Source organism: Zootoca vivipara, chromosome 4, assembly GCF_965207765.1.
Source record: "Zootoca vivipara chromosome 4, rZooViv2.hap1.1, whole genome shotgun sequence".
NCBI classification, from domain to species: domain Eukaryota; kingdom Metazoa; phylum Chordata; class Lepidosauria; order Squamata; family Lacertidae; genus Zootoca; species Zootoca vivipara.
Genome location: NC_142587.1, coordinates 62486196 through 62513083, shown reverse-complemented (window position 1 = coordinate 62513083; position 26888 = coordinate 62486196). Strand labels below are relative to the sequence as shown.

Here is a 26888-nt window from a genome sequence, read left to right as displayed (position 1 = left end):
GGCGGAGTTTCCCAAGTTGGGACGCGGCTCCCCCGCGGCCAGGCAGCTATTGGCAGAGCGCGACAGCCCCTCATTGTGTCTATGATAATCAGGGCGGCGGAGGCGTGCTGCCCCTTCTCTGCCTCCCCGGGCTGCGCTGCCTCCTCCGCCCAAGGCAAGCCGGCTTCTATTTAAGCGCCACGACGGCTCCCCGAGACTCTCGAAGATGACGGCGCCTCCGCCACTGGCCTCCGCAGCCCAAGGCTCCTTGGCCGAGCCCGGATGGGAGAAGGCATCGCGGCGACCGGCACCGGCGGCTGGAAGGCTCGGCTCCCGCTTCTCCGGACGGTGGCATTAGCTGGTCCCGCGGCGGCTGCCATGAGCTGCTCCGACGTGGTGAGGCACCAGCCGCAGGCGACGTGCTGCTCGCCCCAGCTCAAGCTGCCCGGCGCCGTAGCTGCGTGTCCCGCGGCCCCCGGCGCCTTTCCTGCGCCGCCCTTCGCGCACAGCCAGCAGGTGAGACTCTCGCCGGACACGCAGGAGGCGGGGCAGGTTCCATTCTAGGAGTGGGGTGGGAGAAGACCAGACGGAGCAGCTCACTTTGGATGAAGCGAGCTGCTTCTCCGAGCGACTCTCCCGCTGCTTTTACACGTGTCCGTGATGAACCTGACATACTTGCGAGCCAGGTCGCCAGCTCATGGCCCTGGACAAAGGTTCTTAACTTCGGTATGTGCGAGTGACGGATGCAACGGTCAGCGGGTGATGCACTTGTGAACAAGCCTCATGCGTGCGCGATGACCTAAGCGCGTGCGACGACCTGTGCCTTGAGTAGGCTATTTGTGCCTATAAGCGAATATTGACATAAACGTCGATGTGCGTCACTCCTCGTATCTTAGGAATGTTTATGTCCTTCTTCACGGTCACCAGCTCTTTCTCGCACAGACGCCCGCTTTGTTTCTCACACGTCGCAGGCACATACATTCCCTTGGGTGCGGCACACACTGCCTGTCACTACTTGTGACAGACAATGAATCGGGGTTGTTTGCCACCACACGTGTGTGTGTGTACCCGGGCGGGGTGGGGGAGAGGGGGACAGAGCCCCAGCCCAGGGGAGAATGTCAGGCGCTCCGGCCTATGAACAGAGAGCACACCTGGGGGTTAGGGGTGTGGGGCGTGAGAGAGACTGGGACCTAGACGGAATGGGTTTTCACGACCTCCCGCCCTGAAAGTAGCAGCAGAGGCGCTGCAAGTCACCTTAGGATCTGACGCGGAAGTTTCTTGGCGCTTTCCTGAAGCAGAAACACTTCTTTGACGGGACGGTGTCCTTTAGTGGTGCCCGCAGGATTGCCCCCTCTGGCGAGTTATCTCACTTGCTCGTGACTGTGAGGAAGTGGGTCTGGGAGGGGGAAGACGGCAATGAGAGAGGTGAACGTCTGGACCTCGACGACGCGTGTTTGTGCGTTTTAAAAGCGCGAGCGAGAGCGGGGAAAGTTGGCCGTGCGTGTGAATATACTTGAGAAGGCTTTGCACTCCAGGGTCTGGAGTGTATGTCCTTTTGCGGGTTCCCGTGGAGTGACTCGGGTTGCCCCGACTCTGTGGCATAGCTGCCAAGTTTTCCCTTTTCTCGCGAGGAAGCCTATTGAGCATAAGGGAAAATCCCTTTAAAAAAGGGATAACTTGGCAGCTATGCTCTGTGGCCGGACCCTTGCGGGGCTTGCTTTCTCGACAGCCATTCGGGTTCGAGAGCCTCGCGAGATAAGCAGGAAGCGCTTCTCTACTCAGGTTAATCCTATTGCGCCCGTCCTCCGGCACCTGAAGGCCAGGGCAGCCCCAGCGCTCGGCCCCGCTCCTAGAAAAGATCGCGCGGGGCCGGTTCCTGGCCAAAGTTGCCCACGGGAAAGCGGAGGAGAGCTCGTCCGCGTTACAAACGAGATCGCTGGGCGTAGACACGTTTGGGGCGCCCGAAGATCCCACCTTGGTTTTTCTCATCTGGTTCCCGCCCCCCGAATTCTGAATTAATGCTGGGATGGGATGGTACTCTTAAGGAAGATTGCATTTGTACCCTGACTTGAAGGTATGCTTTCGAAAGCAAGCTCCATTGCTTTCAGTGGGACCTTTTCTAAGATCTACAGACAGTACAGTATTTGTTTGGGAGTTAGTCTCGTTGATTCTAACGGACATACTCGGAACACAGTTGCTTTGAAGGGAGATCTTTATGTCCATACAATGTAAGTTGGGATTGTGGTATGTAAGGGTTTACTTCCAAGTAAACTTGCTATCCTGGTCAGTTGTAGGTGTTGCCCCGTTCAAGAGCATAGCCAGAAAGTCATTTTCGTAGTTGCAGCGAGTTAAATGGGTCTGTGTGTTGGAGCAAAACGTACAACAGAAGAGTTTTGTGGTACTTTAACGACTACCAGATTAATTTGGGTTTACACTTTTGGGAACTGAAGAAAGTCCTCTTCATCAGATGTATCTGATAAAGTGGGCTCTACTACACAAAAACTTATGCTGCCTGCAACAAATCTTTTACATTGAGGTGCCACAAATCTTTCAGCAATCCTGCATAGGTTAACTCAAAAGTAAGCCCTATTAACTTCAATGGGAGTTAAGCCTGTATAGGATTGCAGCCTTTACTGCCTTTACTGTTTTAATTGCTTCAGTTGGGTTTTTAATTGAGAGCATTCCTTTGTGGGTGTAAACAGTGTTATTTCTATACCAAGCATAATTCATTGTAATTAACTATAACAATGGCCTAGTTGTACATTCTGCATATTATTACTATGGCTGCAATCCTCAACACATGTACTGTACTATGTCCAACTGAACACAGTATACAGTAACTTACTTCAGAGTAAACATTCACAAAGTTGCACAGTACAGTATGTCTAATTGGTGTGTAGGACACCTCACTTGATAAAACAAGCCCCAATACTCTGGTTTTTGTTTTTGTTTTTTGTTACAGGGCAGTTTTAAAGTACTAAGTTCTTTTGCAGATCTAAAGGAGAAGAGGGTTGTTGTTTTTTAAAGCCAGCCAAACATCTTGTTCTTCTAGTAAAGCGGCAAGGGCTGTTTTTAACCTTTAACTTAAGAATCTGATGTAACAAAGTAAATCAGGAAATTCTTATCAGGCTGACAGCATTTTTAGACTATGCTTGTGCGTGGGTGAAGTGGGACTAATATTGACTTGGCCCAAATGCAGTCATCTGAGAATACATTTTTTTGGTTGTTGCTGCATTCCATAAGGTTTTATCATTATTATCCACAAAAATTGTTTTCTCCGTACATGGGAAGTGACCCTTAATACCAGCTTGCCTGGGAGACACAAATATGGGCTAAAATACAAAATCCCTTTTTCAAGTTTATTATTTCCTCTTTATTCATTGCCAGGGCAGTTTGAGCAATGCTTGGCTAACTTTTTCAGGTCCATTATACAAGGACAGTAAGAGTGTGTAGAATTTGGGATGTCTTCCCAACACCATCACCACTGAAGTATACTGAAATTTATTTTGCAATCTGGGTTATTACAGTTGCAACTGAAACCATTTTACAGATTTGTAGTTTTACTGTTTAAGCATTCCACAATTTCAAGTATTATTTGCTAAGAGATCAAATACAAACAGATGTTCCAGTTTGCTATCATATTTGGAAATACAGCATGGCAGTGAAAAATGTAGGGTTTATATACCTTAAATTTCTTCATCTCTACTTTTTCATTTTACAGTTCCAGGCTTTGAGCATCTTTTTTCATCCATGTATTTTTAAAATCAAGAAGTCGCTTTCTTTTTAGGAGACTACTGAGTCCGTAGAGTGAAGCATATATTTAAGCAAGTAAATTTCTTTGTTGGCAAATTTTTAGATCTAAATTCTTTTATATGCCATCGTCCCTATGTTTCCCTGCCTTGATCTTTTCTCCTTGGGTTTTTGTTTCATTTTTTCCTATATGAATCTTAACAGCGATAAGAAAACAGTGTTTAACTTTAATTGTTAACAACCTGAACACAATAAAAAAATCCTTCCAGTAGTACCTTAGAGACCAATGAAGTTTGCCGTTGGTATGAGCTTTCGTGTGCATGCACACTTCTTCAGATACAGGCATCTGAAGAAGTGTGCATGCACACGAAAGCTCATACCAATGGCAAACTTAGTTGGTCTCTAAGGTGCTACTGGAAGGATTTTTTTTTAATATTTTGTTTCAACTACAGCAGACCAACACGGCCAACTACCTGTAACTAAACCTGAACACAGGTATGCTTAACTGCCTGAACACAATTTAGTTTAGGAAACACTTTGGCATGTTCTCCCCCCCCCCCACTTTTTTTAATATTTCCAAGCTGGCTAGTTTGTAAAGAGGTGTTGACTCTGCTCTTTTCACGTATTTGTTGATTTCTGATTTAATAAAACCTGAGGGTAATAACTATGATATTGCTTTACTTTGATAAGAACCCCGACTCTCACTGCAGAGTGACTCTAGCAGAGGTCATGTGCCTGGAGCAGCTTCCACATACTGTTTTCTTTGCAGGGTCACATTCCTTGCAGCTTTTGCTGCACCGTAAACATCTTCCCTGTATGGCACCTATGGCTGAATGCTGATACGTTCTGACTCAGTCCAATATGCATCCCTGATGGCATCAGCACGGCGAGGTTGAAAGCACTGGTTCCTTCTAGGGAGAATAGGACCATTCTTGCCTATCCCTCAAACAGGTGACGGGCACTCTCAGAGCTTCACCAACTGTGCTGGTCATCTGTTTCACAGGTGCATGTAGATAGATTTTAATGGAAGTGGACATGCAAGGAAATGTGTCTGGAGAATCCTTGGTCTAAGACTAAAATTGTAAAAACAATCACACTTCCTTTACCTTTGCATACTTGGTGGTTCCAGAATGTCAACATTTGGAGTCAATACAACTCAGAAGACACTGCCGGTGATATTTTAGGGGATTTTGAATATTTGTTTGCCTATGTAATACTTTATAAGCCCGTAGCAGGCAACAAACAAACAAACCCTAAAACAATAACAACCCCTGATTTGGAAGGTCATGATAATATTTTTGGTTGGCACGCTTATTTGTAGTATGAAAAGGTGAAAGTACATAAAGGTTTTACAAACCATATAATTAGGAAAAAATTGTATAGAATATGGGACAAATAATTTTTTTTACTGGAAACTAAAGCACCACTTTTGCTTTCACCTTTTGAAGCCATAGCATTGAAAAAGAAATATGCCGGAAAGTTGGGCGACTTAATAGAAATTTGCTAAGAGAGAATTTAAATTAAAAGGGTTTAAGGATTTACCAGGAATGTTAACAAAATGGTAACAGTATCATCATTTGAATGAAATATTTAGAAAGGATATGAAGCGGGGGTTTGGGGATCAACTATCACAATTAGAGAGAGATATGTTAAATTGTAATGTTAAAGTGATGTCTAAAATGTACAATATGCTGTTGGGATGGGAGACAAAGGATGAAAGATAAAGTGAAATCTTCAATGATAGACTGGGCAATAGATATTAGTCATAATATAGAAATGGAAGCATGGGAACAATTATGGAATACAGGTATAAAATTTACAGCATGTTATGGTTTAAGAGAAAATCATATGAAAATGCTCTATAAATGGTACCTAATACATAGTAGCGGGACGCGGGTGGCGCTGCGGTCCAAACCACAGAGCCTAGGGCTTGCTGATTGGAAGGTTGGCAGTTCGAATCCCCGTGGCGGAGTGAGCTCCCGTTGTTCAGTCCCTGCTCCTGCCCACCTAGCAGTTCGAAAGCACGTCAAGTGCAAGTAGATAAATAGGTACCGCTCCGGCAGGAAGGTAAACGGCATTTCTGTGCACTGCTCTAGTTCGCCAGAAGTGGCTTAAGTCATGCTGGCCACATGACCGGAAAGCTGTCTGTGGACAAACGCCGGCTCCCTCCAGCCTATAGAGCAAGATGAGCGCCACAACCCCAGAGTTGTCTGTGACTAGACCTAATGGTCAGGGGTACCTTTACCTTTACCTTTAACACCTAGTAGATTGGCAAAAATGTATAAATCAAAGTCAAATAGGTGTTGGAAATGTAAACAGAAAGAAGGCACCTTTTTTACATGTGGTGGTCTTGTTAAAGCTAACTGGGAAATAATATATAATGAATTGAAAAAGATGTTTAAGATAACATTAGTAAAAAAAGCCAGAAGCTTTTCTCTTGGGAATTATAGGATTAGAACTACCCAAACAGTATAGAAATTTATTTAGGTATGCGACTATAGCTGTAAATATGTTATTTGCCCCAAAGTGGAAGGATATAGAGGTCCCAACAAAAGAAGATTGGATACAGAAACTAGTCGAGTATGCAGAAATAGCGAAACTAACTGGAAGAATAAGAAATCAAGACAACAAATGTTTTAGAAAGGAAAGGAAGTAGTTTATTGAGTATTTACAAACCAGCTGCAAACAGATCAAAACATTGGCAGGATTATTGTGAAAACCTGCAGTTTTAAAAATATATATGATATATATATGAGAATAGGTGATTAAAAGGAATTTGAAGTATACAGGTAAGGATGAAAATAAATGTAAGGAACTGCAGAAAGAGGGGGAAGGGAGTCGAAGCTTGAAAATGTTAAAACTATGGTTAAATAATTGTTATAATGTATATAAATGAAAATTATAAATACAAATTTAAATAAAATATTAATAACCCTAACCATGGCTTACATAAGTCCTAACATAAACAACAGATTTAGACAGTTTCATTTTTTCCCTTGGCTCTGTCTAGTCTGTTCTGCTTTTGGTGTTGTCAAAATACAATGGGGAAAGAATTCCAAATTCAGTTTCTGTTAATTATAATTTAATCATGAATATTGCCACAAGCTGATGTTTTCTGAACTAAAATTGTACAATAGATTACTCACTACTTTAGCCTTGATCTCGCCAAAGTGAACTTTCAGATGCAACTGATTTCAATTGGGATGCTTCAGCACATGTTTAGATATTTTTCTACTGAGCCACTGGTATGGAGAAGACGTGTACATGTTTAGACTGCAGCATGCCCTAGATGGACAATCTGTCGCCCTCCTTTTGACTATAACACCCATCACGCCTGACTATTAACCATACTGGGTGGGGTTGATGGCAATTCCTTTTGCATGCTTATTAGGATTATTCTTATGATAGGTAGGAAAGAAACTGGCATTCATTTTCCATAGGCAGCAATGGGCAACCCTACTGCTTACCTGCTGCTTACCTGGGTTGGCCATTGCTGCCTTTGGAAAATAGGCAGTGACTAAACTGCACCAGATATGCAGATGACACAACCTTGATGGCAGAAAGCGAGGAGGAATTAAAGAACCTTTTAATGAGGGTGAAAGAGGAGAGCGCAAAATATGGTCTGAAGCTCAACATCAAAAAAACCAAGATCATGGCCACTGGTCCCATCACCTCCTGGCAAATAGAAGGGGAAGAAATGGAGGCAGTGAGAGATTTTACTTTCTTGGGCTCCTTGATCACTGCAGATGGTGACAGCAGTCACGAAATTAAAAGACGCCTGCTTCTTGGGAGAAAAGCAATGACAAACCTAGACAGCATCTTAAAAAGCAGAGACATCACTTTGCCGACAAAGGTCCGTATAGTTAAAGCTATGGTTTTCCCAGTAGTGATGTATGGAAGTGAGAGCTGGACCATAAAGAAGGCTGATCGCCGAAGAATTGATGCTTTTGAATTATGGTGCTGGAGGAGACTCTTGAGAGTCCCATGGACTGCAAGAAGATCAAACCTATCCATTCTTAAGGAAATCAGCCCTGAGTGCTCCCTGGAAGGACAGATCGTGAAGCTGAGGCTCCAATACTTTGGCCACCTCATGAGAAGAGAAGAATTCTTGGAAAAGACCCTGATGTTGGGAAAGATTGAGGGCACTAGGAGAAGGGGACGACAGAGGACAAGATGGTTGGACAGTGTTCTCGAAGCTACGAACATGAGTTTGACCAAACTGCGGGAGGCAGTGCAAGACAGGAGTGCCTGGCGTGCTATGGTCCATGGGGTCACGAAGAGTCGGACACGACTAAACGACTAAACAACAACAAACAACAAACTGCACTAGATTATTTCATATGCTGTATTTAGAATCTCTTGTTCCCTAGACCTGTATTTACTTACCTGTCACGCCTGCTAGCCAGGTGATATTTTCACAGGCTGCATTTAATTGGTGGGAAGGGGGTGGGGGGTGGGGGGTGGGGGAATCAGGTGTGCTGCTGTAGGTGGAGAAAGGAAGGAGAAAAGAGGGTAGAGGAGAGCCTAACATTTGCAATTGCCAGCAGATGGACATCAGCACTGAACCGGACACATTTGGCCTGTGACCTGACCCTCCTTTTCATACCAATGCGAATTTATTCATATCAACACTCACAGGAAGTGTGCTTTAAACTTTGTTGCCGATATCCAGTTATGCCTTCAACAATTTCTGACACTTCACCTCATCGCTAAGAAGTTTTATAAGCATTGATCCAAGCAGTGGCAAGAGAATAATATGAAACTTTAAACAAAAACACCAGTTGGTTATGTCCAGTTATGTACATCTGCTCTTGGAAGGCTTTTTTCCCTTTAGTGGAGGCTTCCGTAAATGAGAGGTGGGAGGAAGAGAGTTTTTGCAAATCACACCTTTCTTTTATAACTGCCCCCCCCCAATCACCTCATGCAGTGCTCCAGAGGGCCTTCCAACATTCTGGAGCAGATTTCTGAGGGGCACAGTGGGCTGCAAAAGGGAAGGCAAATGATCAAATACTGCTCCCCCCTCAATTCATGGAAGCTTCTGCTAGGTTTAAGAGCCTTCCAAGAGCTGTGAAGCACAATAGGCTAAAACTTGGATTATTTTTTTCCAAATACGATGGCATTAAAAATAATGGGGGAAAGCACTGAAATATGTCACACAGTTTGAAAAAAAAGGTTGTAGTTTAAAATTCTCAGTAGTGTAAGTTACAGTATGTGAATGCACTGACTTAGGAATTTTCAGGGTGATTGCACTCGACATGCAATTTGTGCATCACAATTTGTAAACATCTTTCTCTCTCTCTCTCCACACACACACACACACACACACACACACACACACACACACTTGTTCCTGTCCTTTTATTATTAAGTTCATTTTATTGGGGCTGCAAATTGAGCTTGTCCTATTTTTCATCGCTGGAAAGGCCTTAAAGCTTATAGGGATCTGTTTTCAAAAGCTCCAGGATATCTTTGTAATATGGGGATGGACTGTATCTCTGTGCAAGAGGACATGTTTTGCATGTAGAAGGTGCCAGTTTCAATCAATAATGTAGCAGGTGCCAGGAAATAGCTGCATTGAAGGAGGTTGAACTAGATGACCCCCAGGATCCTTTCCAACTGTGCAATTCTATGCAAGGGGAGGTAACATAGTTTGGTGCTTTGTAGTTTAGAAAAAAAGATGAGTAATAGAGACCACGTTAAGAGGTATATACCTTGTGGAGAAAATGGGCCCTCCCACAATATCAAAACATGGGGTCTTCCAATGAAGCTGAATAGTCAAATACACACAATTAAATTATGGAATTTGTTACCACAAGCATTGTGATGGCCACCAACTTTGATAGTTTTGAAAGGGAATTAGACAAATTCATGGAGAATTGGGCTGTCACTTGCTACCAGTTATGATGCCTATATACCTCGAGGTTCCGAGTCAGTGAGGAACCCAGAGCAGGAGACGACTATTGCCTGGCAGGCTAGATAGATCTTTGGTCTGTTTTTATAAGGCATTGTATCAGTGAGGGTGCGTATAGTGATGGCAGAGAGACCTATGGGGGAATAATTCCTAGTTTTGCTCTGTGGCATCTTTGCAAGATGGCTTTGCTTATTTCTGCTGTGCAACATAGCGTGCCCAGCTGCTATTACGGTTCATGCCACAGATGATGTATGGTTATGCTTACAGCAATGTTGACTCTGCAGTATTGTTGCCACTTTGCTGACAAAGGGTCATCTGTTAGTACTGGTCAAATGGCACGGGTTGCAATAGCAGCCATCCTATGAAATGCGCTCTCAGAACTCTTATGTGTACAAAGGCTTCTCCGTTCATTTTAGTCGATTTATTCATTGAAACGAATGGGGAAGCCTTAGTACGTACTCACATCAAGGTGCTTTGGAAGAGGACCATAAGGAATAATTTGCTTTAAAAGTGTTAGCAAAGTTTATTTTATGGCTAGGATTCTCCCATCTCTTGAAGACTGCCAACAAAAATCTAACTTCATGAACAACGTTGAGGCTCAAAGGAATTGTCCTAGTATGAAAACTTTAAGGGGGGGGGGGAATTAATTTGGTTTCTGTTGCTTGAAAATGTATATCAAGTATTACCCTGTTGTTGAAACAAACATTCTATGTATGTGGAGGAAGTTTGCCACTAGGTTGGTAAAGCGTTAGCATCTCAGGATAAAATAGGAATATCAAAGATTCAGCTTCATTTTCTAAAATTAACCAAAACAACTTTCAGCAATAACTCTTGGGATGAGAAACAGGAAAGATTGAAATGCAAATGCTGCGACAGAGCCTTGACCATGAAACGAAGAGCATTCCTGCACAGAGCAGCAGCTCTGGATATGAGTTTTAATTTCCTGAATTCCACCTACTATATACAAACGCTAGCAGACTTCCAGGCAGTAGCATCTGGATCCCAGGAACAAGTTTCCACATTGCCCCCTTGGCCTACCCTTCACATGTAAATTTTCCTGGTTCGCCATTTGAAAATGATCTCAATAAGCTGAAAACTCAAATGGAATACAATAACAATAAAATGAAATCTGCAAAGGGCAGAGTCAAACTGCTACATTTGCGGGGGGAGTGACGATGCCCAAACTGGCCCATGTTGAAAAATAGAGCTGTATGACAGTGAACACTGCAATGCAATTTTCTTCCCGTTGTTGTTTTTTTTTTTAAGCTACAGTACTGATTATTGCTAATATATGACACAGTTTGCCATGTGAGAGGGTGTGTAAACCAGGGGCTGGGGTGGGGAGTGAGTACCAAGGGGCCTGGAGGAAGAGCTACATTTTGCCCCTAGGGCTGTGGTGGCTCCCCCTGTTCTATTGTGATGTGAGTAACAATGTGGTATTTCTAAGAAAGTGAAAATGCTAACTTTTGAATATGGGTCATTGTGATGCTGCTGAGCTGAAGGAAATGAAATAAGTGAAAGTTATAAAACTCGTACTTGAACTACAACTCCCATCAGTTGCAGACAGCATGATGCGCTGACTAGGTCCTATGGCAGTTTGCAGCCCAAAACATCTGGGCAGCACTAGGTTGGAAAAGCCTGTGTCAGGCTAAAATGCTATTTAACAGACTACTTCTTTGAGAGCCTAAGAATGGTGGCAAATGTGCTGCACAGAGGGTGAAGGGGAAGAATGGGAAACACTAAGAGCTTATCCACACTTACCTTTTGCCCCACTCTTTCCAGGCACAGGTCGGCACCTTAAAGCTCCATGTCCCACTGCCCCCCCCTCTATTTTGCTCCAGAGATTTCCCTGTGAAAACCTGCTCAATTGGAGCAAATGTCGGTTTGGTATTTCCACGGACAAACATTTGCTCCGACTGAGCATTAGAGAGTAGATTTTCAAGGGGGAAGCTCCAGAGGGGGAAAAGGTGCTTGGGCCCCGAGCTTTAAAGCACAGGCTGTACCAGTGGATGAAAGGTAAGTGTGGATAATGAGCCCACAGAGAGCTGAGTTAAAAACCTGCAACCTTTTTGATTGCAGCTTGCTTGAGGATGGTGTAATGCACAAGAAGGGACAATCTGATGCTAAGAGCAACTTCTCCTGCAAATAATGGGGAAATTACAGGGTGGGGGTGGTGGAGTGACTTAGAACAGACATACCATGTGAGCCATTCCTGCTGCCTGCCACCACCAAGGAGGGGGGTTCATCTGTCTGCCAGTTCCTGGAAGCCCCTTACTTCCCAAACTATGTTCTGTGTCTAATGATTAAGTGCCAGTTGTAACAGTTAAGAAACAAAAGCACAAACTGCCATGAACCAAAATATATGCACAACAAGTTCATATAAGAAAGGGGAACTAATAGCCCTGGATAATCGACATATGATAGCAGAGTGGGAGAGGAGTTTAGACAAGAATCCTCTGTTTATTCCTCAGGTGGAGACCAAAGCAGAGAAGCCTCCACTTTGGTGTATGTATCCTGGTCCCCCAGCCAACTAGCTCTGCATGAGCAAGTCAGCCAAATGCTGAGGCCTCCATAGCAGGTGGCATGGCTGGCAATTGTACCCTAAGATGAACAGCCACTGGCCATGCAGCCAACAATCACACCCGTTCCCTTCTCTCCCCCATGCTGGGCACAAAGGGATGCTCATTGCCAGAGGGGTGTGGATCTGGGCTTCTTGGAAAAACATTCGTAACATGGAACATCTGAAAAATATGTTCCATGTAAAATTGATCTTCACACTTAATTTATTTTGACATTTTCGTTTGATTTGACAGAAAAATCGTGGAGAGATACGCAGAGGCTTTCATCATCCAACATTGGTTTTAATTATGTTTCTTTCCCCCCTTATGAACTTTAAAAGGGTTTGTTTATCTCACAGCAATCTCATCACATTTAATCATCTTTTATATGCAATGTTTTTATAAGTTGGTGTTATGTAAAAAAATGCAGCATTTGCTTGAATGAGGGAAGAGCACAGATTTGTTTTGTATCTTTGGCAATGCTTAGACTCCCCCTCTCCCCGCTCACAAATGGCTCGATTCTGCTACCCACATCTATGTGTAGCATCCTCCTCCTCCACAAACGATAACTAAGCCCAGGAAAACTATGACAAGTGGAGGATAGTGAAGAATGCCTGAAACTGAATTATAAAGCTGGAATATTTTATAGCGCTTTCCACTCATAAGTTAGGGTTGGGAAAATCCATCACTTGAACAAGAGTAATAGTTCAACAGATAGCTGATTGAGGAACAGTGCAATACCATTAAAAGCATGGTTATTACGAGCAATTCCTGCTGGGTTCAATGCAAAGCTGCCAGATAGGTGTGCAGTAGGGCCTGCACCATAACAGCATGAACTTGAGCCACTTGAGTCATTTAAAACAAGAACCAGCACGACTCTGTTGGTAAAATGCAAGCATAGTCAATGTTGAACCATCAAGTTTTAGTTAGACTACAACTCCCATTAGCTTGGCCAGAATGGCCAATGCTGAGGCATTATGGGAGTTGTGCCCAAAAACATATTGAGATTCCTGCATTGCAGGGGGTTGGACTAGATGACCCCAAGGGTGCCTTCCAACCCGATAGTTTATGATTCCATGAATATCTGGAGGACGCCTCACTGGCCACTGAATAATGGAAGGGGTTATGTTTTGATTTGTGCATTAATCTTGGTGGTGTTTGTTAGGTCAGTTAATTTCATTTGGTCTCCATTTCTACTTATGGTACCTTCATCCCTATGTGACACAATATGAATGGCCATTCTCTGTGGCAGGCACTTACAGAATAGATAGGGCTGGCTACATGGAAATGTATAATAATATAAAATGTATCTCCAGTGCCATACGTTAAATGCATGTCTGTTTCAGTGGTCTGTACTTGAAGTTATCTTACTCTCTTTCTTTCTGTTTTCCCCCCCTTATACCAGAGTAAGCTAGCTGTATACAGCAAGATGCAGGAATCTCTGGAAGTGACCCTTCCTAATAAACAAGAGGAAGATGAGAAAGACCAGCCTACTGATATGGAGTACCTTAACTCTCGCTGCGTCCTTTTCACTTACTTTCAGGGTGACATTGGGTCAGTAGTGGATGAACACTTCTCAAGAGCTTTAAACCAAGCTAGTCACTTCAATCCTGAGACTGTCATTTCAAAAAGCAAGACAGGGCTATGGAGAGGTAAGGTTTATAAGCAAAACTTGGTTACATCTCATTTACTTTATTCCTTTTGTTTTGTGAGCACACAAGTTGGGTTTTATAGATGCCTTCAGGTATACATTCTTTTTAAAGATTAGGTTGCCATACAAGACCTGGATGGCAGGACACAGATATACAAAAATCTGACCTGCAAAACCAGTGTTAACCGTGCCGTCTGACTAGCCACATGCAAAATTTGGAAATTCCTGGGGGAAATTAGGAGAAGAATTCAACATCACACTATTATGATTATTCCACTAGTGTAAGCATTTTTGCTTATCAGATGGAACAATCTCCCCACTCCTCCTGTATGATATTATAGCGGTTCTCCTAACCCAGGGGTGCCCAAACTTTTTTCAAAGAGGGCCGGATTTGATGAAGTGAACATGTGTGAGGGCCAACCAAAGTTGTTGAGGTTTTTTTTTAATTGAACTTGTTGAGCCTTTTTAGGATTTGACCCCAATAAATGAACTGCCACAGGGGCCAGATAAAACTGGCCAGGGGGCCAAATTAACAGACTTTGGACATGCCTGTCCTAACCCTTCTTAGAGCCAATGGGGGGAGGGGGAAAAACCCCTTTGCACTCTCCTCCTGCATGCTATTCTGATGTCTTGCATTGGCTCCCACTAGTGGAACTGTCTGGTTGAAACCAGCCCCTACCTTTTCCCATGAAACGAGATGTGATGCAGGAGATCTGTAACTAGCATTTTCTTCAGTTCCTTTTTCTTAACTACGCAGCAGCCTCATGCAATGGCTTTGATAACTAGAGAAATAGTACTTGGAGAGAGTGCAAAACCCGTTTCTCCTATGCTATTTTACCTTTCTGAATTGCCCCTCCCAACTGTAACTGGAGCAATGGGGAAACCATGCAGGTACCAGACATGTTAACTGCCCCCCTTTGTCCAGCTCCACTTTTAAAATCTTCAGAGCAGAAATATGGGGCTCCCAATTGGTAATAATAAAACCTACAGGGAGATCTTATGCTTGTGGATTTTATGTGTTGCGTTGAGTGTTACAGAATTAGTCTCAGAGAATGGGAGGTTGCTATGTGGAAAATTCTTCAATATTCACACCTTTAGAATTTCACTTTCCTGAAAGCTATTATAGTGTGACAATGCAGGAATTGCTATCTTATCATCATGCTATATAGTCTGGTGGGTGGATAAGCACCATGACTTTGGAAAGAGCTGGCCATTCCAGACAGATGGGATTGCTTAGTATTACAGAATTAATGAAAACTGGAAAATGAAATGGGAGTGATAGTTGGGATGCATTTATTTTTCTCCAAGCAACTGAATACTACCAAAATGGGTATAGACAGTATCAATTTTATTAATTAAGCACTTTATTGAAATCTCAAAACCGAAATCAAAGAACATACGAACACTTAATGCCTGAAATGATTGTGCCCTGCATTTACAGCTGATCTATTACATTGTAGAATAGCTTTGAGAAGGGATTGCACTCCTCTGGCTATCTTTAGCGCAAGTGTGGGCAGACTGCAGGCATATTGAATCCATTTAGGGGTTTGTTTGATTTTTGTTTACTAAAACCCCATGATCCACCCTTAAGTTCTTTATACTTAGAATGGAAGAATTCTGACCTTGGTGACAGCTAATATGAGGATAGGCAATAGCGGATGGCATGATGGGGCTACACTGCATACCTGACCTCGCCCCACCCAGCCAAGACACTGCTGCATCCTGAGCTGGAGAGCAGAAGTGAGGTTGGCAGAGTGCAAATGTGCCAGAGGAGCTAATCTGCTGTTCCTGCTGGTGTGTTTGCACTGTGCCAGTCTCTCTGCTGCCTCACACCTTCTCATCTCAGTATACAGCACAGAATTATGGAGTTAAAGGGACACCAAGGGTCATCTAGTCCAACCCCATGCAATGCAGGAATCGCAAATAAAGAATTCCTGACAGATGGTTGTCCAGCCTCTGTTTAAAAACCTCAGTTTTTCCGCCATCTTCCGCAGTCGCTGTCTAGAAGGGACGTCAGATAAGCCATGCAGCCTGGCCATGTTGTCTGCTACTAAGTAAAGGAACTGAACAGAACTCACCATCCTTCCATACAAAACTCTGCTCCTAATTATCCCATATTTTTCAAATTGGCATTACAATGAGTGAGTCATTTTGCTGCTGCTGCTGCTGAACAATTAGGAGTGATAAATCCTTTCCGATGTACTGCAGCTGCATAGAGATCTACTGGTAGATGCAGATTTACCTACTGCCACCTCTGCTTTAGCATCTTAACTAGCCATCCTAATGTAATTCTCAGGTGACTCTCACCAGAGAGGAGATGATTTCTGATAAATTTAAATATATATATGTAAAAATGCCAAGTGATCACCTCACCAGATAAGGAGCGTCGAAACTGTTCTCCACCCCCACCCCCACCCCGAGTTTTTTTTGTTTAAAAACAACAACCAAAAGATATTAAGAAGTTGTCTCCAAGAATTTGGTTGTGCAAGAGGTGAAATGTTTATGAATTGGGTGTGGAAGCATGATGACATTTCACAAATATTCAAGAATGTTATTTTAAAGCTCTACAGACCTAACATTCTCCATGCACATTTAGCACAGAACAGAGGAGTGCACTTTTATCTCTTGGACACTGAACACCCTTTCCCATCAGTTATATGCGAAGGCAAACTTAAGGCCTCCAGAGTTCCCGAAGGAGGGGAGAAATGGATTTGACTGTGTTGCTTCCCTTTCTGCAGTTCTCCTTCCAAAGCCTTTGTCTGCTCTTGAGCATTCCTCATCAGAAAGTACACTGGGCTAGATAAGGCTTTTCTTCAGGGCATCTTGTAGTTCTATTGAACTCAGGTGTGATAGGTTCTGAGGAGAATGCTTAAGTTGGTCCCTGCACAGCTCTCTACTGGGATACATATGGTGAGGGCCTCAGTGGTGTGCATGTATATTTTTTGATGTACAGTTGATTAACTTGTGTTAAAACTAAAGTGTTATTTAAAAATAAATAAATAAAAGGTCACTGAGGAAATCCATTGAACATTGTAATTTCTAAGATATGAAAGCTCATTAGCTTAATAAAACAAATAAACCTTTGCAATTGCCAGATAGATAGATAGACAGAAAGATAGATATGGGTGGGTCTGATAAACACCCCACTGAAATGTTCTTATTTTTGTGATATTCCTCTGACTTTATTTCCTCACCATCAGCTATAGGCATATTCTTCCATGGTAACATCTCTAGTTTCCCTTATTTCCCCCAAAGCACCTTCCTTTCCTTCCAATCAAGGTTTGGGCAAGAATACTAGTAGTATCTATGCCAACACCATGATTACATAGTAGAATTATTTACCACTCCTTAGAAAGATTGGATTTGCTGATTAGACACTAAAGTGGCCAGTTACTTATGCCCTTTTTGGTGAGCCCTGGGGTCTAAAAATAATTTTAATAAAATAGAAAAAAAATCCAATAAACTTAAGAGACAAACAGCACAGAAACCCAAATACAAAAGCAGCACAATGAAACAATAAACAGCTGTATAGCAAAGAACTTAAATAGCCCTTAAATGCATATATTAAGACTGCCACTTGTGAATTAAACATATATCTTAAAAAGGCCTGGGAGAACATAAAAGTTTTAACCATGTGAGCTTCCCTAGGGAGAGCATTCCATAGTCAGGGGGCCACCACCAAAAAGGCTTGCTTTCTCATAGTCGTCCTCCAAGCTTCAGATTGAGGAGGCGCATGAAGAAGGATTTCTGGCAGGGTCCAGTTACTTGTGCTTTCACCAACATTTTTAAATAGTTGTCTATGGAACTTAAGTTTGTTTCTTTATTCATGTTAACAAAGCTGTTTATTATTCAAGATCTATGGAAGAATTTATCGTCCTTTTGATGTTTCTTTTAAAAGAGAATGCAACAATCGCAAGCCAGAGGAGTGGTTTCCCAGCTTCGTTTTGGACCAGTTCTTATCAAACTCCACCTCCGCCGTGCTTAAGTGGAGTTCATCCTGACTTTCCTGTTACTGCACCAGGCACCTTCTCAGCAGCAGATCCCAGCAGCTGGCCAGGACATACTCTGCACCAGACTGCTCCGCCTCCTCCGCCGAGTATGCCAGAATCTTGGCATTATCCATTAGCATCTCAGGTGAGCCCTTCATATGGACACATGCATGATGTATACATGCACCGCCACCATCCTCATGCACACATGCATCATCATCACCACCCAACTTCGCACCTTGACCCACGGTACAGATCTTTGCTGATGCCTTCAGTTTGCGCAGGCAAGATTCCTCCACCACAGTGTGATGCAACAAAGACAGATCCTACTGCTGTCACCAGTGCTACCTCAACTTGGGCAGGAGCCTTTCATGGAACAGTTGACATTGTGCCAACTTTTGGGTTTGACACAGGTAAGCTGCAGCTTTCTCTTTTACGTGGTTCGTATTTTAGGAAGCGTGTCGTAACCAAGCAAATTCTCAAGACCGCTGCTAATTCGGGGGGGGGGGGGAGTTGGCACTGCAGGTCTTGCTGGGCCTCCTTCTCCCATCTCCCATCAACCAGCATGGTGAGTTGGTCCAAGACCAACTGAGGGGGTCACAAGCTCCCCACCCTGATTCTTTCACCCGATCTGTTAGATATGAATCCCTGATGTAGTTAGAAAGGGTTGAAGTTGCAAGAATGCTAAGATTTGCCATGATGATCTAGAAGAATTAGTTCTTTACTCCCACTGAAATCATAAAGCAGACAAAACATATAACACGCTTAATACAGGCAAGCAATCTCAAGGTTCAGGGCTCTATTGCTTGTAGCAAAAATCTAACCACAAACATCCTGTTATTATATAAAGTCAGTAGGAACCAGATACTGGCTTTCTTGTTTTGCAGTTCTAAATACTCTTCCTTGTTCCTTTTTTTTCAAATTAGACAAACTTAGGATTCTCCTTCCTGTAAGCCTGCAATGAATCTGGTTTCTTAATCAATCCTGTATGAGAATGAGATGTTCTGAATTCACACAATGTGGACCCACGAGATCATGAAGTGTTTTACAAAATCCAACCCAAATGTTAGGTACTATAAAACTTCCCCCAAACAACCCAGCATAAAAGAAAGCTGTCATTCTACAGGGAAGTCTTCCAAATAAATTTATTCCAAGCACAAAACACTTTTTCTCAAATTACTTTTATAGATGGGGCTCTGCTGCACCTATACAATCTCATTTTAGCACTTTGAGATGCTCTCTGAATTGGAAGACAAAAGTTTTTCCCTGTGAACTCCATACTCAGGACCCAGAAACTTTGTACCATTGGAATGACACCTGGTCTCATCCATTACTCTGCTGCAGGCACCCCAGCAGGTCTAGCTAGCATTTGAACCACAAAGAATTGCATATTAAGTATATATATCAAGTTACCTTGTGGTAATTCAATATTCATTCACTCTCTCATGCATTATGTTTCATGGTCCCTTGAAAATAGATTAAAGTGGCCACTTGTGTATTGCTAAAAATGAAGAAGCTATGCATCACCAAAAAAGAGGACAGAGATTTGCATATACTGGATTTAGGGAAAAAGGTAAAGGATCCCTGGACAGTTAAGTCCAGTCAAAGGTGACAATGGGGTGTGGTGCTCATCTCACTTTGTGCCGGCATTTGTCCACAGGCAGCTTTCTGTATCAAGTGGCCAGCATAACTAAACCACTTCTGGCACAATGGAACACTGTGACGGAAACCAGAGTGCATGGAAATGCTGTTTATCTTTCCGCCACAGCGGTACCTGCTGTACATACATGCACTGGTATGCTTTTGAACTGCTAGGTTGGCAGAAGTTGGAATAGAGCAATTGGCGCTCACCTCATCGTGTGGATTTGAACCGCTGACCTTCTGATCAGCAAGCCCAAGAGGCTCAGTGGTTTAGACCACAGCGGCACCACATTTACCTTTACCTATACTGGTTTTATGTATAAATACAAATAATAGAAATATAATGCATCTGGGAAAGACTGTGGCCAGCTGACCAATTTGCCTGCTCAGTCTCCTGTCTGGATGCTAATTGTTGATGAGAAATAAGTTACCAATCTATTGGTTCTTTACCTTTAAACGTGACATGAGAAGACGGACAGACAGCCCTTCAAATAGAGCAGGAGTGGGAAACCTTTGGCCCTCCTGGTGTTGCTGAACTACAACTCCCATCAGCCCCAGCATGCATGATGGAGGTTGTAGCTCAGCAACCTCTGGAGGGCCAGAGGTTCCTCACACATGAAAAAGAGGACTCCTTCATGAGGACTGTCCTTTGACAGCCCTTCAAACAGAGCCATCCTCTATAAAGTATGATACACAGCTATTCTAAAACGGATTTAGAGTCACACTGGAGCTGTGTCTTGAATGTGTACCAACTTTCATTCGGATATCTTTGTCTTCAAGGCAGTTATCATTACCACACACACACAAAACCTGAAGATCCCAAACAGTCAGGTTAAATCAAAGGCCTTACTTGGCTTAGGGTTAGGCAGTAATCTGTAAATCACTCTTAACTGAGAAAAGGAGTTGTTTGTCTCCCAGCAGCTGGTATTCAGCATCATACTGCCTTTGAGTTGAGACATTTCATTTACTTAGCTATCACTGAGCTATGATATGTGGCAGGTGAGTTTGCAGCTGGTTTTGACTTGCAAAGATTTATGCATCTCAGGAGCCCAATATGCTCAAGGATCACCTCTCCTCACACAAACCACCTCGGATCCTGTGATCATCATCTCCATGGGAGGTCCAGAGGGTGGCATCCAATGAACCTTGTACAGTACATCTCCCAGAGTGTTTGAGCACTTGTGCCTGTCTTTTTACACATCTAGTGAAGAACACTAGTATAACTCAATTGTATCAAATGGAGAAGCAGCCATTGCTGACCTGAAAAGTGAATTGGAAAAGGAGGCACATGCCCCATGAAGTAACTCTGTATAGAACTGACCCATAAAACTGGATAACTACAGTGAGCCCTGCCAGCCATGGATCTGGAAAAAGTTGCTTATACTACTTCTCCCAGATCTGGTGTGGAGAAGTGGCAAGAGCCTCAGGTTAAACTTGCTGGGTTAGGACCTAGTTCAAGTGATGCTCAGGCCAAGGACAGATAGGGCAAAAGATCGAGGCTCAGATATAATGTGTAATTCTTGTTTGCCATTGCCTATTAATATACTGTAGAGTAGCAGACTACAGACTTTAGCAAGCAATGCTACGATCTTAAATTGATTTTCCTGTACTTCAAAATAAAACCGTTGTTCCAATTCTCAGACTGCAGTTTTTGCCACCAAGGATAGGAAATCCACCAGGTTTTTTCCATACAAGTCTGACATTACTGTTTGCAGGTTTAATATAAGAGTTTATATGGGAAATAGTACAGTAGATGGCTCTCACAAGTATACTATATATATATATATATATGTTGTACCATTCACATAGCCTTGGATGATGCTCCGTTTCTTTGAATTTGGGTTTCAGAGAACGGAGCAGTGCAAATATCCTGTCTCACATTCTTGTAGTAACTGCTACAACCCAGAAAGCTTCATTCTCACATTCTCCTTTATCGGGGAGAGAGTTAAACAGCGCTGCTTTTGCTGCCTCGAGAAATTAAGAAAAAACAGCACAACTGAATCCTTAAAAGATCCGGGCAATTTTATGGCCATTAATTATGTTTGCAGCTGTACTGATGACACAAGAGTAATTAAATTTCATGCTCCAGGTTGTAAAGTGATCGTCTACTATGACTAGGAGCAATTGTTAGGCCCTTCATGGGGTCTGCCTTTTGGCAAGGTATATTTATGAGCAAATTTCAGCTGTCTATGACTCTTGTCATAGAAGGCAACATAAAGGTGCATCTGATAGCAATTCCAGTATTCCTTGCTGTCTAGACAATTGGATTGTCTGTCCAAGGCTGAATAAGGAATCTTATTTTAAGTTTTTTGTTTTTGTTTTTTTAAAAAGGAAAGGCTCAAAAACCCTGAAAGGGGCTGCAATTTGTTCATGGGTAAGTGAAAGTTGGAAGGAAATGAATTAATATTTTGGGATGGGGGGTGAGTGAGGGATGGCTCTAATTTAACTACAGTATTGTTATAAGAATAGAATGCTAATGGCCCAGTCCAGCTTTTCAGTTTCAGAGCTTGGTACAGGGGTCAAAACTGAGGATGCATCGTCAATGATGGATCGTGGGGCATGGATGGCGCTGTGGGTTAAACCACAGATCCTAGGGCTGCTGATCAGAAGGTCGGCGGTTCGAATCCCCACGATGGGGTGAGCTCCCGTTGCTCTGTCCCAGCTCCTGCCAACCTAGCAGTTCAAAAGCACGTCAAAGTGCAAGTAGATAAATAGGTACTGCTCTGGCGGGAAGGTAAACGATGTTTCCGTGCGCTGCTCTGGTTTGCCAGAAGTGGCTTAGTCATGCTGGCCACATGACCTGGAAGCTATCTGCGGACAAATATAAAGCGAGATTAGTGCCGCAACCCCAGAGTCGTCCGTGACTCAACCTAACAGTCATGGGTCCCTTTACCTGTACCTAACATTTAATTATGCAAGCAGTACTGACTTCAGCTTTACCTGAACACAAAAATGATAATGAACATTTTGCATATTATAGCATGTCATATATTAATCAATTAGCTTGCATTTATTTGAACTCAGGGTAGGCTTTCCCCAGATATGTAAAACAGTGACAAGTTCCTGTGCGTTTACTTTTTATTAATCCTTGAGGGATGGAAAGATGGCGGAAGAGGAACTTGTGGCTCTTTAGGTGTTGAACTAAAAGTTCTACCACCCCTGCCCATTGGACTGGGGCTGGTGGTAGCTATACAATGTTTAAGTGCTCCTTACCGTGTTCATTGCCCTAATCCCAACAGAGCTGGTATGTAGATGTTATATGCAATTGTGATGACTCACAGAGAGCTTTGAAATGTTATGTCCACTCATGGAGCACTGCCTGGGGGAAGGGATTTCCACTACACAAAAGATCTGCAACCATTGAATACACACTGCGGCTCGGGGAGAATTCACACAAACATTTCTGACTGAAGCAGCTGCTCCAGACTCATCTCAGCACACCCATCATTCACAAGTTTTCTTTTGAGTCTGTATCAGTACAGCAAAATCGCCACTTAACTGAATCCATAATGATTGAAAATGAAAACTAACATTATCAGGAGCAAGGCTGCACCCCCCCACACACACATTCTTTCTCTCACTGAGCATTACTGAGGGGGGAAAGTAAATTGTGTCCCATAAAACTACAAATTTGCCTTCAAGAATCACTGGCTAGATTACTCCTAGCTTCTGAGAAGGACATATTCATTAACTGAGGATGCAGCAGGCCAGACATGAATAGCCTTACATGGCCTTACATAGCCTTGTTGATGTTAAAAGATTACAAAACTACACATAAATTAATCTGGGCCAGTTCCACAAAAGCATAAGGAAATTATTCAACAGTAAGTAATTTCAATAGTGTTCCCATCCCATGCCCTTTAGTGCAGGAACTTCAGCATAATCTTTAATTTCGCATAAATGTTTTTAATAACTTGTTTTATTAAAAGGCAAAATAAACCAAAGATAAAGGGCATAAAGAAATACTATTGTTACAGCAGGTTGGGATCAGTATAAGGCTGGACATTATCAATGAACTTGTATGTTCCAAAACATTACAAAAATGTGCCCATTTTTTCATAATAATATCACAGAAATATTTATGTTTAATTTATTAAGATGGAACAGATACCCTGTTTCTCATATTTTAAGACATACCCATAAAATAAGCCATAGCAGGATTTTTAAGCATTCAAGGAATATAAGCCATACCCCGAAAATAAGACATAGGGATAGGCGCAACAGCAATGCCGGCCGCGGCAGGAGGAGGAGGAAAAAAATAAGACATCCCTTGAAAATAAGCCATAGTATGTTTTTTTTAAGGAAAAAATAAATATAAGACATGTCTTATAATATGAGAAACACGGTAATTGTCTTGGCTCTTTCAGTTGTCTCTTTGCTTAAATTTTTCAATGATTGTTAGTGGATTCATCTTTTTGGTAAAGTTTTTGGGAAGCTATTTTTATTTTTTTAATGCATTTGGGAAGTTGCTTGTTTTTTCATGGGCTCTTTCAATTTTTTATTGTGTTGGCCAGCCTTTTATATTATATTTTGTATTGATTTACTGTTTTATCCTTCTATATGTTTTTATGTTTGCTACAACTAAAAATAATTGGGGGGAGGAGAGGCAAAAGTGGTTTGAAAGGCACATTTATGATGGGGTTCTTCTCTTATTAGGGTTGTACAAATACATTTTTCTCCTTGAGGTGAAAGACATGTTGAAGCTCCTCTTCAGGGCCGTCTTAAGCATATTGGGCACCCGGGCGCCTGGTGCGAAGATTGCTCCAGCGCCCCCCTGCCCCGTTTCTGTCTGGCAAGCACAGCGCCACTGGCAAGCACAGCGCCACTGCAGCGGGCGCAGCCATGCGGCGCCCCCCTGGTGGCCCGGCGCCTTGCCTTAGAGCCGGCCTTCTTCGTTACATGCCTCTCTTCGTTACATGTAGAAAAGCAGGTCCTTTGAAGGATGTGTGGCCAATACATCTCTATTCAGTCCTTGTCCCTCAGGATCTGAGCTGGCCCCTTCACTTAGTCAGTTGGCCAGATTTTATCCTACTCTCACCTCTGGTCAAGCAGGCAGTGCAGGTTTCAGAAATAATGCAAAAATCTTCCAAATGTGTGTACCAGAAGCAAAAGTGGGATGGATGCAAATGCAATGGTTCTTCTTTCAAACTACTTTAAACTGAAAATTATCATGCATCTCAGGCACATAAATGTCATTTCTTAATAAAACCAAACTGATGTTTATGTCAGATAATTTTAATCAATATGTTTTGAGTCTAGTACTACTTCTTGAAATTGGACAGGGGGTGGGGAGTCAGCTACAGTACAGTCCAACACGGGTGTAATTAACTTTTGTCCCAGAGTTTGATCTGATGGCACCTGAGGTCACCACCCAACTGAAGCTAAGCAGGTACAGTATGGGCCATACCTGGGAACCACGTGTATGTTGCCTTAGGATCCATGATGAGAGAAAGGTGGGATGTAAGATGATGACTGACTGATCAAATTAAGCCACTCAAACAATGCAAGTTTAAACTTATTTCCTCTTCCCTTTCAAAATAGGCATCCAACATCAGGACAAAAGTAAGGAGACATCATGGTTCTGAAGTACCAAAAAATGGATTTTACCAGTAACCAGTGTTAAAAGAGTTCCCATCTTGTGAAGGAGATACTACAGTATTATTATTTTTTACTGTTTCTTCACAGTGGCAATAAACATTATACTAAGCAGATGATGAGAAAACCAGCCATATGTTTTTTTTTTATGGAGCCTTTACCTCCAGAAGGTCATTTTAAAGTCCCAGGACATTAAGAAAAAAAACCCGAAAACCTTTCTTTTGTATATCATTTGTCATCTGAGCCTGCTGCAGCATTTCTCCAATCTAACTTCTCTATGCTCCTTTTAACAGTGTTTTGCTTAGATGTGTGCCATTGTCTATATACTAATGCACACCCTTGACTGCCAGGAGAGACCTAGCTTTGACCTAGAGTCCTCCTTCAGGAATGCAGTTTTTGTAGTTCTTTGTGCATCTATTTTTGTAGAAATACAGAAAGTTTGCATAAGCACTGGTGGGCTATTTTAGAACAGTGTATTTTTTAAAATTTAAAGTTTTGGAAATTTTAAGTTCTGTTTTAAAGAACTTGCTCTCAGAGACGCACTGGCAAATCTTTTGAAATGCATAGGTTTTTAAATGTCTGATGTGGTTGTATGAGATTTTGTTGTTGTGACCTGAAGTATCTTGTCATGATCAAACAGTTCAACCCCCCATATAACAACCCCACAAGATCTTGAATGTACTTTGCCTTTCGCTTATGCAATTGTTCAAATGTAAAATAGTTTCCACGACAGTGCTCTTTCGTTGAAAAATGACTATTTGCTTTGCTGCTTCTGATGACAACTTTGAACTGGGTACCTGATAAGAATATGTCGCTGAAACAATGAAGTACAGACGTTTTTAACTGAAATCCTAAACAGATGGGTAGCCTTGAGCCTTTAAAGTAATCTCAGCTGCAGTGTTAACATGACAGTAGCTGAAGAGAGATGCAGCACCTTGTTGCTTGAGGTACATACCCTACTTTCCTCCCAACCTCCACCTATAACCTGCTAGAACATAGAGTGGGATTCCAAAAGTAAGTTTAGGTGTGTTCAAGGGACCGTGTGCATCATATAATTTTTCACTGTTTTCCTCTTGAAGGGGAGACTGCTTTAGAAGATCTTTCCCTGGCCATACCATTCTTTGGATCCAGACCAGAACTAGCCAGCAATTGCACCAGTCTATGGAGCATGTTTAATGCCCTACACAAAGACACTAGTTCAGTTGTCTTAACTACAAGCATGAACACAGCACAGTAAGTTATTGCTGGTGCCACAGTTCTGGGGATAGCACCTTGTAGCACAGCTAGGGCTGGGGGCTGTTAGCTGCTGTGATGTTCATAGAAACAGGCTCTTCACTGAAAAATTCATTGGATACCAATGGGGCACACCTAACTTATAAGCAAACATACTACTATTGGGCTGGGTGATTTTTGTTTTTTGTTTTGAGGTAGGGGGATATTTCCAATGAACCATTCTTGTGATGACGGAAAGAAATCTAACAGGAATTATAGTGTCTGAAGCATATTTTGCAAGTATTGATAGGCTGTTGGGGGGACCTTTCCACCAATGGCTTTTGCATTCTGAATCAGCCCTTTTTTGGTGCAAAAACTTTGTATATTCCAAAAAGCACAGTATTTCAAATACTGGAATAAAGCTACTCATTTTCCACAATCAGGTGTCAGCTGGCAGTCCATTGAGTGTCTTCTTCACTACTCTTCAATACAATTAAATTAGGAAGTCATTGGCTAAACCGAATTTACCCATGGATCCATAACCAGCAAGACATTTATAGAATGTGTGCTAAAGTTAAACTTTTGGTGAGATTCTTCAGTAG

General features: G+C 42.6%; 1 protein-coding gene across 2 annotated transcripts; it reads left to right on the top strand.

Annotated features, from left to right (window-relative positions):
- Window positions 1-72: 72 nt before the first annotated feature.
- Window positions 73-26725, top strand: VGLL3 (vestigial like family member 3). 2 transcript variants are annotated; one of them, XM_088667997.1, is made up of 4 exons: window positions 73-495; window positions 13742-13850; window positions 17748-18251; window positions 25021-26725. In XM_088667997.1, exons 1-4 carry the CDS (start codon window positions 262-264, stop codon window positions 25062-25064), a joined length of 891 nt encoding a protein of 296 aa, XP_088524123.1. In that variant the 5' UTR covers window positions 73-261; the 3' UTR covers window positions 25065-26725. The 2 variants fall into 2 exon arrangements, with proteins under 2 accessions (XP_088524123.1, XP_034971921.3); XM_035116030.3 differs by having other exon boundaries at window positions 13604-13850.
- The last annotated feature ends 163 nt before the right edge of the window (window positions 26726-26888 follow it).